Source organism: Callospermophilus lateralis, chromosome 1 (assembly GCF_048772815.1).
Source record: "Callospermophilus lateralis isolate mCalLat2 chromosome 1, mCalLat2.hap1, whole genome shotgun sequence".
Lineage (NCBI taxonomy): Eukaryota > Metazoa > Chordata > Mammalia > Rodentia > Sciuridae > Callospermophilus > Callospermophilus lateralis.
This window is the reverse complement of record NC_135305.1, coordinates 11,488,143-11,502,620: the sequence shown is the minus strand read 5'-3', so window position 1 is coordinate 11,502,620 and position 14,478 is coordinate 11,488,143. Positions and strand designations below refer to the sequence as shown.

The following is a 14,478-nucleotide window of genomic DNA, read 5'->3' as shown; positions in this document are numbered from 1 at the left end:
TGAAAGTCTGAAATCTTACAGGAGAAAATTGGTGGTGTGAGAGGAATAAGAGGTCAGGCCTGCACTTTGCTTCCCTGTTTGACTGGGTCTTCCTCACCACCCCACCCTGTGCCAGAGTGCTCACAGGAGCAGTCGCTGTTACACAGCAGAGACTTTTGTTTGGCATGCTCATCTTTTAAATTAACTTGAGTTTGCATAAAACAATGATTTTACATCAAGAATCTTCTGGAAGACTTTCCTTCTGGATTTCTATATTCATCAGTTAACTCTGAAAAAACAAACCAAATACAATGCTGCCTACACTTCAGATATCATAAACAACACCAAAATTTATAGCTATTCTTAGACTATTCTGCTAAAGAGTCTAAGAACCCCTCAGTCCCACAAAGACACAATTACTAAAACGAACCTCTGAAACTTAGGTTCTGACATTCATGGTCATAGTTCATGTTGTTCTCAAAATACCAATGAATTCAAAGGCAAGGACCTTAGTTTCAGGATAAAAGACTTATGCAGACAGGAATTAGAAAGCAATGTAATGTGGGAAATTGTGGAAAAAAATGGAACATACACCGTGAGTCATTTTAGACAAAAAAAAAAAAAAAGTGTAATCTTTTTGACATATTCTAGTTTTCACATAATAAGAAAATATGTAATTATCCAAAGTCTTTTTTATCATCAAGATACTTCTGATAACTGATGCTACATCTAAGAAATCCCTGGCCAGAATAAACCTTAGTCTTCATGGCATCTTTGCTAAGATATAAATGAAGAAAATCATTAATTCAATAAATTCTCAGATGCTCATTAGTGTACTAGATATTAGGAGGCATATAAAGATGATTAATTGTGATTGCTGCCTTCCAGAAGTCCACCACCTAGTGAAGGATATAAGATATGTCTACACATAGCTAAGTCACAAGATGAAATGAGAAAGTAAATAATTATAAAGTATTATGCAAAGTTAAAGAGTAATAGATCACTGGAAATTTATACTCTAGTAAAGCACATAAGTCTTCCCAGCTCTAAATCAAGGTAAAATGTGAATGTAACACGGTGACTTAAAAGTATTTTTATGTGTGAAGAGATGTCACCTGATACCAGACTGGAAGACAAGGCTGTCCTCCTGGAGCACATGGCACCAGAGCTGAGCACTGAGGCGCGGACGGCGGAGCTAGGAGAGGGGCTAGCGTGTGCTCTTACAAACGTCTGAGCATCAGTGCAGCACGGGATCTACCTGCACGGATGAGGCAGGATGGCAGCCACTCAGGAGGATCCTGGGTAGCACCAGTGTGTACCAGATCAGCCACCAGGAAGGGACTGAACAAGGCAGAAGGAAGAGGGGCATGGCATATTTAGGACCCCGAGCAGTTCTATTTGACTAAGATGCCCGGAAAGATGACCTTGAATCTCAAGGTAATGAGTTGAGATTTTCTGCAGGAGTCAAGGGGAAAGTCTCCCTCAGGAACCCCCAGTCACAACATCACACACACACACACATACCCCTCAGCGGCCCCAACCTTTCACACACCATTAGGATCTTCAGCGCATTCTCTAGTACCTCCATTCTGGGCTAACTGTCCATCCTCCACGTCTGCCTTGCCGTAGAACCTATCACACGGAACTAGAACGTTCTCTTCACAGTCTTATAAACCCAGAACACTGGATATTTTGTCTTCATTTCTATTATACAGTATGTTTTATGAACTATATGTACATGATATACATAATATATAACATGTATTCATAGTGATTACCAAAGTGTCTGATTACTGACGATAGAAATAAATGCCTGAATGAGGGAATCACAAACTAACTGCTGCATTCTTATTTCTGCAACTAGATTATAACAGAGTTTCTGTCTCATTCCAAAGCTTGGGTCTTTGTTGTTGTTTTATCAGTTTATATTAACTTTCTAAGAGACTAGAGATGGCAAATTTCTAACTATATTGAAAAGCTTTATTTTTAAAAAGAATGCTGAAGATAAACACACTCTCCCATATTGCCACACTGCTTCTTTTGAGCCGCTGATTTCATGACTCCAGTTTTTCTACATGATTCTTACACTCCTCTTCTTGAGTCTATCTCCCTCGCCATTTACCATAATTGTGGATCTTGGTGATCATAATTACCCAACATTAACATACACCAATGTTTCCTGATTCTTTTCCAGATTTAGAGAGTAGAAAAATTCCCTTTTATAGAGTTAAAGTACAGGCCAATGTCTGAGGTGCAGAAGTCAGATGGGGGTCCCTTTGGGGAGGACGGAGACAGCAGTGGTCAGGAGGAAGGCTTCAGCAGAGTTTTCATGGGTGTGCTCCCCGGGGTGAAGAGTCACTGAGCCACACATCAGGACTCGTGCACTTTTACTTCTGTAACCCCCCTCATGGCACTTGACACACCTGACTGCTTTTCGGACCCTGGTCAGGAACCCCCCAGAGCTGAAGCTGTTTTCTGAGGAGGAACAACTTTGGCATGGGAAAAAGGTGATGGTGTCCCAGCGGGAAGAGGGACTTAACTTCTCCGTAACTGATATTAATCTGATACACGGAAAACAGTCTCTCCACATTCTTTCTAAAGTGGACAACTTATACTTTCCCAACGGAATACAATATCAATGAAATCGTCACTAGAAAAATAAACGTCTCATCCCTATCACTTTGATGGAAAACAATCTGCTCTACAAAAATCCTAGAAACAAGCGGACCCTGTCTCTCTGGCTTTGTGGTGGGGCTCCATCGCTGTAGCTTGCTACCTTCTGATCACTGGGGCCTGTTGCCTGCTCCACCATCTCAGCTGTGAACACAGGAGAAGGATGTTATGAGCACACCCAGGCCTTCTTCATCCCAGGCTAGCAGAGTAGAATCGGGAGACTTCTGTCATTATCAGGTTGGAGCTACAGAACAGGAGTACCATCCCACACTCCTGGTACCCCACCTTCAGGTTCCTCATTAACTGTTAGGAAAGCAACAAATTAGGAGTACAGGAGAAGGTGAAGACAGAAGTCTCCTAAAATTTCTTGCTCTTCATTCTCAAGTCCCTGTGGAAAGCTAGGATCAAACTGTCATTGGCAATGCCCATTCAATATTTTCCTGAGTCTCCCACCTGCCTCCGTTTAATGTCCCATCCACCAAGATCACTCAAAACTTTAAAGGAAAACAAATCGAATAACTAAACCAAACATTCATTAACAAAGATTTTTTAAGAAAAGGGGAATTTATACAATTAAGCTTACATTCACTTGAACAAGTAACTACAGAAAAGTGAGTCATACTTTCTATTGTTCTAAAGGCAGAATCAATAGGGAGGCTCAAAGCAGCTCTTGGCTACTTAGGAAGAAATAAGAGAGAAGAGATAATCTTTATCTTTTCTCTTTGTTTCCCCCTATACACATACATATTCAATTATCATTTGTTATTTTCACAATAGGAAAAAAGTACTTAGGACTTTTTATAAAAACAAACCCTGACAGATGTTTCAGGTTGCTTTTAGACTTGAAAGAAATACAAACATAAAAGATGGGGTGGCCTAGAAAAATACTGAGTAGAATAAGCCAGACACAGAAAGAAACGCATTGCATGAGTCCACTGATGCCGAGTGTCTAGAAGAGTTAAACTGATGGAGTGAGTCTGGGAATGGTGGTTGCTAGGAGCTGAAGGAAGTAGGGGATGAAATTTCAGTTAAAGGAGGTGAATGAGCCCCAGGGATCTAAGTCAAGAATATTGCACTATATACCTAACAACATGTTAAGAGGGTGGATCTCAGGTTAAGTGCTCTTATCATAATTAAAAAAAAAATCAATAAAATGCAATGGAGGGTTTAATGCATCCAGTACAGGACAGGACCTGAAGCTGGGCCTAAGTTTTTATTATTAAAATTAACAAAGTCATTATATTATCATAAATAAAAAATACTTGACAAATGAAGCCACTCAGACGGTCAATAAATACATGAAAATAGGCTCAATGTCTTTAATTATTAGAGAGAAGCAAATTAAAATCACAGAATTCCATTCACAAACACTAGATGGCTAAAACCAAAAAGATGAAAAAGAATAAATATGGGTGAGCCTATAGAGCAATGCAACAGTGCTGACAGGAATGAAAAATGGTACCACCACGTTAAAAAACCAATGTGCCAATTTTTAGAAAGTTAAACATAACATATATGAACCCTACAATCTAGAAACTCCATTCCTCACTACCTGCCAAAGATAAATTAAAACATGTTCACAGAACATCTGCACGAGAATGGCTAACATGCCGTGTTTCTAATATTCAAAAAACTGGAGACAAGCCAAAGGGCAGCTGATTCCCATCAGTGCATATCCACTTTGCGGTACATTTACATAGTCAATCTACTGACCAACAGAGACACTACCAATGCATGAACCAATCTCAAAAATGGGCTCAAGAAAAAAACAAGACACAAGTTGTATATACTATATGATTTCTTTTGTATGAGATCCAGTAACAGAGAAAATAAATTTATAGTGATACAAACCGGGAAGTTGTTGCCTAGGGGTAAGAACCTGTCTGGCAATGACCCCTAGGTCTTCTGGACTAGGGCAACATGTTGAGAGGGTGGATGATGACAGGTTGTAACTAAGTCTCAGACCCATGTAATTTAACACCCATGATCTACAAATCTGTTGTATGATACTCATATCTCAAAATTACACTATCATATATCATAATGATACACTATATATAATTTTTTATTATATACTTTAAAAAAGGGACATAGGAACTAACTTAAGAAGTTCCAATTAGCCAAGGGCAAGATAACTTAACACTGGACAGAATAATATCTGCAACAGTCTAAAACCCATCTGACATGCAATGCCAAGAAAAAAATTTACCTTCCCAGGCTGAGAACACGGAGGGCCTACATCCTGTTCAGGCCCTCTCAGGGGAAAAACAAAAAAAAAAAGGTAAGGGCAGAAACAATGGTACTCATTCCCTGAATCTGTCACTGTTTAACTTTCCACTGTGAATGAAAGTGCTCCATGTTATCTCTCCTCTGAGGGCCAGATCTAGCCCTGAATATCCAGTGGCATCTGAAGCAAAGTGACAAGAGATCTGGTGTCAAAGGCCTTGTCCCTCCTGGGCCTGAGGGAGGGAGAGAAGATCCTACCATTGCTGTTTCCATCAGCTTTATCCCCACATAAGCCTGTTCCTCTTGTCCAGCCTACGTCAGCCTTCCTTCCTTCCTTCCACTCCAAATGTATAAATGTTTCACTTTGTCTCCAGTTGGAGAAGACTCGTTAAAAATGCATGTTTTGTTGCATAATTACAGGACTTTACATTGCAGATATGGATGTTAAAATAATAAACACATAAGAGAATACAAGTGGTGGTCCACAAACTATGTGTTGGCTCTTTAAATCTGCATATTTTTTCCTTTCACTGTGAAGCCCTTCTGTTAAAAATACAATTAAGGGGAATTATGTTTAGTCACCTGTATCCAATTAGTTTCACGGTTAGGACTTGGATTTAATGAGATTTATTCCAAGGATTTAATTCCCACATGAGCCAGTTATTTTCATTCATTTCCCTATTGGAGACTCTACCCCTACCCAAGCCAGCCATGTCCCTCAGTGTAGAGTGTGAGCCATAAAAACACCTCATTACAACGAGAAAAATCAATGAAAAGTACACTGTTTTACTGAACATCATATGTGGACAAACAGTTGTTAGATAAATTACATAAGTCTTCTTGGAAGAGTTCTGTAAGTTTACTTAAAAAATGCGCTGAAAAACAATAGGTGTGGTTGCCTTGAAATTGATAATGGTATCCACTCCTTAAATCCAATTGTGAATGAAAGTGTTCATGTTAACTTTCCTATTAGTATTGGGCTCAATCCAATAAAAATAATCAGTATGGAAATCTGCAGCTTTTCACAAGCACACTAGGTGGCTTTTATGGGTCAAGAGACAGGTGGGAAGTACTCGATTAAGATCCTTCTGCGGTTCTGTTTGTGATTATGTTCATGAGTCATGCTGACCCTAGACAAACACTCCACACAGGACTGTTCGCAGCCAGCAGGCTACAGGCATGGGACAAGCAATACCCACTAACCGGCCCCAGCACTCCACCACACACACCAGAGTGTGTTCCCACATTGTCCTTGATGGGTCTTGGAGAATATTGCCAGATGCACTTACAGTTATGAAATAAAGGAGAAAAGACCATTAGGAATTTAAATTGTCTCCAAGGCTGTCACTATTACATATTTTTTTGATAATGCATCTTAGTCCCCAGACATCCATATTAGCATCTCTAATCTCAAAGCAAACATGCTTTCTTCCTAGTAAGCAACTGGCTGCTTTCAAAATGCGGCTCCAACATTAGGGACCCGATGTTAAACATTTTGATACCATAAAGAAAAATACATCATTTCAAAATACATATATTTAATGCATACCTAGAGTATGTTGCATCACATTTTTTGGTTTTTTGCAGCAAATAGGTGACGTCTCAAACTATAAACATTTTGATATAACATATGATAGAGAAGGAACAACATTCATAACTAGTCTACTTATATCTACACTATAAATCCTTGTGTTTGCCAATGAGTTGAACTACAAACATGTTAGCAATGAACTAGATTTAAAACCTGCTTCCATCAAACATATTCTCTCATCTAAAAATAACTCACCCATGCAAAGATCAGGAAACCAGACAGTGCAGATAGCAAATCATTAAGAAATAAACTATCTCCTAAAATATATATCCATGCTTAACTTAGAAGTAATTAAGTTAGAGTAAATTATATTGGGCTTTAGTTCACACTAATATAAAATCTCACATCTTCTACAACAGAGAATATATTTCTTTTATGAGATCAGTTTTTATTCATTTAAAGTGTTCAAATAACAACTCAAATTGCCATTTGAAGTTTTATTTTAGCCAATGTTCAAAGTCCTCACAAATATTGATATTTGATAATGCTACTTAATGAGGCTTTGAAGTAGTAGAATGAGGGTTTTTAAAATAAGAATAGATGGATGTAATTCTACTAACAGCTTCCATTGAAATAAGAAATAATACAACTTGGTTTAGCTGCTCACTCACTCTCATTAAGGTGATTTTCTGTTAGGGTCCACAAAAAAAAATTAATAGTGTCCATTTGCTAAGAAGATAATAAAACAAAGAGGAGCAGAAATTAGTGGTGCCATGGACACTGGCGAAATGAAAGCATACCTTTCTCTCTCTCCTCCGGTGATATCATATAAGCGGTTGGCACCTCCATCAGCACAGGCTCTTAAAAGAGCTTCAAATAAAAAGAACACAAATCATTTCAATACAGGAAGCACAGAGCAATGTCATTCAAATGACAAACATTTAAAGCAGATACTGGGAAGCACACATAGTCACTCTAACCCCGTTGGATCATTTCACACAAGCTAGTGATACCGATACCGCAGGTGCTAAAAGTGATCCTACCCCACAGTAGACAAGCAAGACAGGATCACCCACGGACCATGTTTAATTCCTTTTCACATCTTTTTCACGCTCTCCGATTCAGTGCAGGAGGAGCTGGTATCTGGGGCCAGAGTGCCTGCAATATTTCTTTAAACTCGTTTTTCCTCCTTGGTGACAGGAGGTAGGCCTCAGGCTCAATGGCAGGCAATAGGACACAGCTATTATATTTCCCCCTTTTATAGATTTTTACAAGAACTTTCTCTTTATGGCCAGTATTATGGGATTCCATTTTTTATTGTGACTTTAAAGTTTCCTTTTAAAAATAAATCACCAACATAACAAGTTTATTTTAAAATATAAATAAAAAAAAATAATGCAGAAGCCATGTTGAACAACACACAAAACTGAGTGAGACATGGGAACTGCTGAGGGATTCCCTTTCCACCTGGGGCTATCACCTCTTTCCTGCAGCTTCCCTGGATTTGCTGGGGCTGATCAATCACTCCTCGAAGTTCTCCCGGGGCATGGAATGTTGACTTCATTGCTTCCTCTCTCATTTCTATTTTTCACAGAAACATCCCCTATCTTACCATCAGCTCCGGCTGTTACTCTGAAGCATCAAACTAACACACACTTGGCTAAAATCATAAGATGATGTGATGCGGTCTGCACATTCAGCATCTGCTTCCAATCAGTACAGAAAAATAGATGGCCAGCTGGCTCAAGTCCATTCCAAGTACCAACTACAATGTGAGAAACTATCTTCCTTTGAAATTAAAATCAATAACACATGTAACTGAAATTGGGACAGGAGAAAACAAATGGGTGTGGTCTCTTATACATTTGTGTATTCCTGGTGTGTCTAAAACAAAATAATCCTGATGAGTACAGTATCTAAAAAAGGCCAGTGACACATGATTTGTTTTAGAAAATACAAGGTTGTAGGTGGGAGTGAAGTACCATTGAAATAAATAAAAATTCAGTTTCCACAGTGGAGATTTTCCCCAAAATCAACCTACCCACCAGGGTGATGTGTCTTAGAAAACTAAAAAAAAAAAAAAAAAGAAAAAAAAAAAAAAAGGTGAAATTACCCCCATCTTTCGTCAGGAAACCTAATCACCTCCTGCAACCATAGATCTGTATACCCCATATGATGTTAAAGCAGGTGTAGGGCAGCTCTCTTGGAAATAAATATCTTTTATTTGGCTGCAAAGTTAGTTATTTGAAATTTGCTCTTGAATAAGAGACTAGCTAAATCCAATACTGTTAATTAGTAGTAACTTTGAGTATATTAAAGTGTGGGTGTCTAATTTCCATTGGAACAACAGGCTCTGATGGTTCTAATTGTACTCCTGTACCTAATCTGTCTTGTCTCCGGGGCTACATTTAGGATCTTCCCTTTGTCTTTGGTGTGCTGATTTCATTATGCCTCTTACTTGGAATTAACTGTGTTTCCTAAATCTGAGGATCTATTTCCTTCTTATATTTTGGAGAATTCTAGGCATTTTAACTTGATGAATTCCCATCTTCAGCTCTCTGTTCCCATCTACCTCCAGGTGCTCCAATGAGATGCACTTTTACACAGTCACACTCTACCCTTCATGTTTCTTAAACGGTTCATTCCTTTCTTCTCATCTTTCTGCATGTGTGGGTATCTTCTCAAATCTTTCAGGTTATAAAGTCTTTCTTCATTATGTTTAATCACCCATTTAAAACATTCAAATGAATATGCTTATTAATCCTTTTAAAAGTTTTGTTTGGTTCTCTTTTAATCTCAAGGATTTTTCAGGTAATCTGCTGTTGGTGTTTTCGATTTCCTCATTTATTGTCTTTTTAAAAAATAGTGTTTTGCAACGGGGCATAGTGGTGCACACCTGTAACCTCAGTGACTCAGGTGGCCGAAGCAGGAGGATCACAAGTTCAAAGCAACTTAGCAAGGCCCTAAACAACTTCGAGGAAACCTGTCTCTAAATAAAATATTTAAAAAGGGCCAGGGATGTGACTTAGTGGTGGAGTGCCCCTGGGTTTAATCCCTGGTACTAAAATAAATAAACAGATAGATAGATACACATGCACAATAGATACACATGCACTCTTTTGCTAGTGGTTTCAGATCAAAATTTTTCTTTTTTTCTTTTTTTTTTTTTTTGTACTAAGTATTGAGCCAAACCCAGGGGCATTTAATCACTGACCCACCGCCCCAGTCCTTTCTACTTTTTTATTTTGAGACAGGATCTTTCTTAGTTGCTTAGGGCCTCAATAAGTTGCTGAAGCTGGCTTTGAACTTGGGATCCTCCTGCTTCAGCCTCCCAAGCCACTGGGATTACAGGAGTGCAACACTGTGCTTGGCTCAAATTCACTTTTTAATGGGCTCTCTTTTTATTTATTTACTTTTTATTAGTGCCCAATAACAAAACAGAATAGTGGGGTTCATGGTGACATATTTATATATGCACAAAACAGTCTGCTCCATTTCACTCCCCAGTACTTCCTTTTCTCCCTCCCTCCGTCCCTTCCTGATCCACTTCTTCTAAACCTTTACTTTTCATCCTGAGGCACAGAAGTGGGTGCAGGAATGTCTAAAATTTGATGGGGTGTTAAGGGATCTCCTCATCCGCAACAGACCAAAGCCTTGCCCCCTCCCACACAGCTGTTTGAATCCAGGCCCCAACATCACAGGACAGCCAATGACGGGGACACCAGCGTCTTCAGAAGAAGGAAACCACTCTTTGGAGGTACTTCTTCATTTTATGGCACTTAGAAAATCACGGTACCTTTGTACAAATTTAGTTATATATTTAAGAGTGTTTTATAATATTCACTTGCAAATTTTGAGGTGTTTAAACAATAGTAGGAATATTAAAAGATAATAACTGACCACACTGACAGAAATCAAAGCCTCACTTTATTTTTCCACGAATGCTCGATATGTAAGACTCTTTCCTGTGTTCTATGTTATGGCAAAAGTAAAATAGAGGCCCAATAGGAAAAGCACATATTCACTTGTGTTTAAGATTTCTTTTCTGTAAATGAGAGTAAAATTAACTATGAAAGAGGGTTATTAAATAAGTAATGATTTAATAATTATATAGTGCTCATCCCAATACTGGAGCACAATAAGCATTCAGGAAACATCATTCTGCTTTCCTTCAGTGAAAATAAAATCTAAAAGACTGTGTTCTTTGAGAAGAAAATTGTAGGCTACCCAGAAAATGCCCAGAAAACAAGAGTTTTTAAAAAGACAACCAAGAAGGATGTATCATTTTACTAATTAACCACACACTTTATAACTCATGACACTAGAGTTCAAATTATGCCATAAACATAACTTATAGAAAAATCACAGAATATATTGTACATTTCCTATGTTTCAAAACCATCAAAAGCTAAGAGAGAGAGATTATCCCATATATAATATATAGCATAAAACAACTAATTAGGGAGATTGGGAAGACTGATTAATAGAAACAGATGGTAAACTATCCTCATAGTATATAAAACAATTCTCTATAAACAAAATTAACAAGTGTAAAAGATCTTTTTATGTAAAAACTTATTCACTGAAGTATAAAAATCTGAGGAGTAGTAGTTTTTAATGGCTAGAGACTAACAAACAAGAGGACTTGTCAAGTTTTGCACACAATATTTCTTAGTAAAGATCTGTTGAATTCAATATTTACATCTATCAAAGGCTGGAAATGTAACTCAGTAGAAGAATACTTGCCTAGCATGCAAGAGGACTGGTGTTTCATTCAGAACACTGCAAAAATTAAATAAATAAACAGCATTTACACCTATTATGTGCTAGGAGCTTTCTATAAAATAGAAGGATGAACAACAACCAGATCCAACTCTCCAGTGGAAAAAAAAATGCAAACAAGAACAAATATGTCCAACACACTATACACTTTGAGTAGGCCTATAATAAAATCATCAAAATGCAATGAGAAGATGAGGAAAGGAGAGATTAATTCCATGGACAAATATGTAAACTGCTTACTAATCCAGTTCAGCTAAGATCCCTGCTGTTTTTAACAATCAAAAATCTGTTTTTAATGTCTGGTATTTCTAACATCTATAATTAAGTTGGTATTTTAGAGCAATTATAAAAATATAAAAACCTAGATTAAAGGAACTAAATTTGTCCATGTCTATTCCTATTCAAATAGCAAAAGGAGCTATAAATAACCATGAAATTTATAGATTACTCCTGAAATTTATAATTACTCATTACAAACAAGTTGTATGGAGGGATTCAATCTATTTGAAAGGAGAAATAAGTGCCATTCTGTCTCTAAAACTATGCATCATAAAAAATTAACTACACCTCCTTTAAATTTTAATAATAAAAATGTTTTCAACAGTTATTTTCCGCATATATAAATCAAGCTGAATTCAGAAGAAATCTCTGAATTATACAATGAATAATGCTGGCAAACGTTCATACAAAATAATTTGAAAAATGTGTATACAAATATCATTGTTAATGACAGTGACCAACTAAAGATATCATATGCAGAGGGCACTCTCAAATAATTTAGTTTTGATAAAATGAATATGCCTCAAAAATATTTGCTTCATCAATGAATTATTTCAAGCATTACTGCTTGAGTTATCTACTAATATAAAAATTCTGAAAACATTTGTGCAGATTTGTCAAATGCAGCAACTTCAGTGCTTGAGCAATTGCTTACTATGCATCAAGTTGATAAACAGTTGAAGACTAAATGTCATTAAAATTTTCTACAACAACTTTATATTTGAGCAGTTCCAGTGAGCATGTTAAATATATCCTAAACTGGCAAGTGTTTTAAGTTGGCATAATGTAAGTAAATGATACTGATACGAATGATACTGACACTGTTCACAATTAGAATTATTTGGCTATTTCAAAATTTTCTGTTGAATAAAGTCCAACAGAAATAATTTGACTTTTTGCATAATGAACTGTTAAATTAGTTATGTGGATGTTATGTGGATGTTATGGTTTGGTCCTGGCGTGTGCCCCAAAAGCTCACATGTTGAAAGTGTGGTGTCCAATGCGGAAGGTTCACAAGTGGGGCTTTAAGGCAATGATTGGATCAAAAGGCATCTGAGCTCATCAGTGGATTAATCAATCAAATGGTGGGATGGACTACAGGATGGAGGGATAGTCGGAGGAAGCAGGTCACAGCACATAAGCCTTTCCTTGGAAATTTCTCTCCAGCCCCCTCCCTCCCTCCCTCCTTCTCTCTCCCTCCTTCTCCTTCCCTCCTCTCTCTCTCTCTCTCTCTCTCTCTCTCTCTCTCTCTCTCTCTCTCTCCTGCCATGATACAAGCAGCTTTCTCCTGCCACACCCTTCCTCATGATGTTTCTGCTTTGAAGCCAGCTGACCATGGACTGAACCTCTGACACTGTGAACCAAAATGTTTCCTCCTTTAATTTGTTCTTATCAGGTTTGGTCATAATGATGAAAGTGGACTAACACAATGGAAGAAACTATAAAATAAAATCAAAGAAAGATTTTGTAGCTTTAGTTATCTAAAAAATGCTATGGATAAAAGTCTTGATCGGTCTACTTGTTAGTCCTATGACATGAAGACAATCCCAAGCATTTTGATTCTAATGCAAATGCAAGATCATTATATATTCTACTGAATTCACACAAAAAAAGAAATTTCAGGGACTTCAAAAAGACAGCATAGATGAAACACAAAGGAAGATGGTGCATGAAGAAACATTCTCTCATGCAGTTGAGGAGACTATAAATTTGAGGGATGTTTGGCAAATTTATAAAAATTTTAATGTGTATATCTTTTGATGAAATTCTATGTTGCCTACATAAATACTTGCCCAAATTTATGATTGAAAATGTACAAGGATATTCATTATGACATTATATGAAAACCTAAAAAAAACAGCAGTAAATTTATATGGCCATGATTTAACTATATTATGGTTCTAATATGCAACCATCAGAACGAAAGTAGCTCTTATATGTACAAGTGTTTAATTCAAACATTTAAAGAACCAGTCAAGTATTCCCTGCAATAGCAATTCTGAGAATGTATAGGAGTGTATCAAACCTAAGAAAACTAAGATGAAGGTAAAGATTGTTTATATCAAAAGTGTAGATGAAGTAATCAATAATCAGCATTGATAAGATGCATCTGCACTGAAAAATGGCACTAACATCACATCCCCAAGAAAATTTATGACAACTACCAGAAGATAAAGGCCATCAAGATCCCAGAATCAATGTATATCCCAAATGTGGAGTAACTGTGGAGTGCCCACTATATACGGAAGCCACTCTTGAGAAATGACTAGATGTTATCATTTAATCTCAATTACCTGTCTTAGAGTCTTCCTGAAAGCTACATAAACTTTATGTTGGATGAAAACCATCATGTCTTCTTATTCCAAATGCAAGACCACCTCTGTATTACACACACACACACACACACACACACACACACACACACTTCTCTTAAACAGTGATTATTTCTAAGATATAGGGTTAGGATGGAAAAGACATTTTATCACTCTTTTCACATTTAAACACAGTGATGTTAAAAATATTTTATAGGTAAAATGAATTATATTAAAATTTTAATTTTAAAACCAACAAAAATAGGTTAAAGGGAAAAGGGAGTTATATACTTAAGTTAGTAAGAATAATTCCAAACCAATCCCATTCTTTGAGAAGTAACCAAATACTCTGTCAGGTCAGGATTAATTCAAAGCTACCTTTATTTAATCTAGAAGACAGAGTAGCTCTGTGATCTGATTTAGAAGATGCCCGAGTTTCCAAAGCAATCTAAAAATCTCTAATTATTAAAATCTTGCTTATTCCTAACACAAGTCCTACGCCTCTAGTTCCCCAAACTCAATAAAATGTTTATGTACATGAAAACAATTTAAACTGTCAGTATTCATGGTTTTATCTAGAATTCTGTCCTGTGCCTGAGAAACAACAATAAACCACTTAATCTGTAAATTCTCCTCTTAAGCTAACTCTCACACCCATATGAGGTGGTCTAGTCATGGGAAAAACTATGTGTCCCT

At 37.1% G+C, this 14,478-nt stretch overlaps 1 protein-coding gene across 3 annotated transcripts in view; it reads right to left on the bottom strand.

Moving 5' to 3' along the window:
• Tpk1 (thiamin pyrophosphokinase 1) overlaps positions 1–14,478 on the bottom strand; it is a 340,045-nt gene that overhangs the window by 214,363 nt on the left and 111,204 nt on the right. For all 3 annotated transcript variants that reach the window (XM_076859623.2, XM_076859627.2, XM_076859619.2), the window contains one exon: positions 7,210–7,279. In XM_076859623.2, the coding sequence (XP_076715738.1) occupies positions 7,210–7,279 (70 nt within the window). The remainder of the gene's footprint in view (positions 1–7,209; positions 7,280–14,478) is intronic.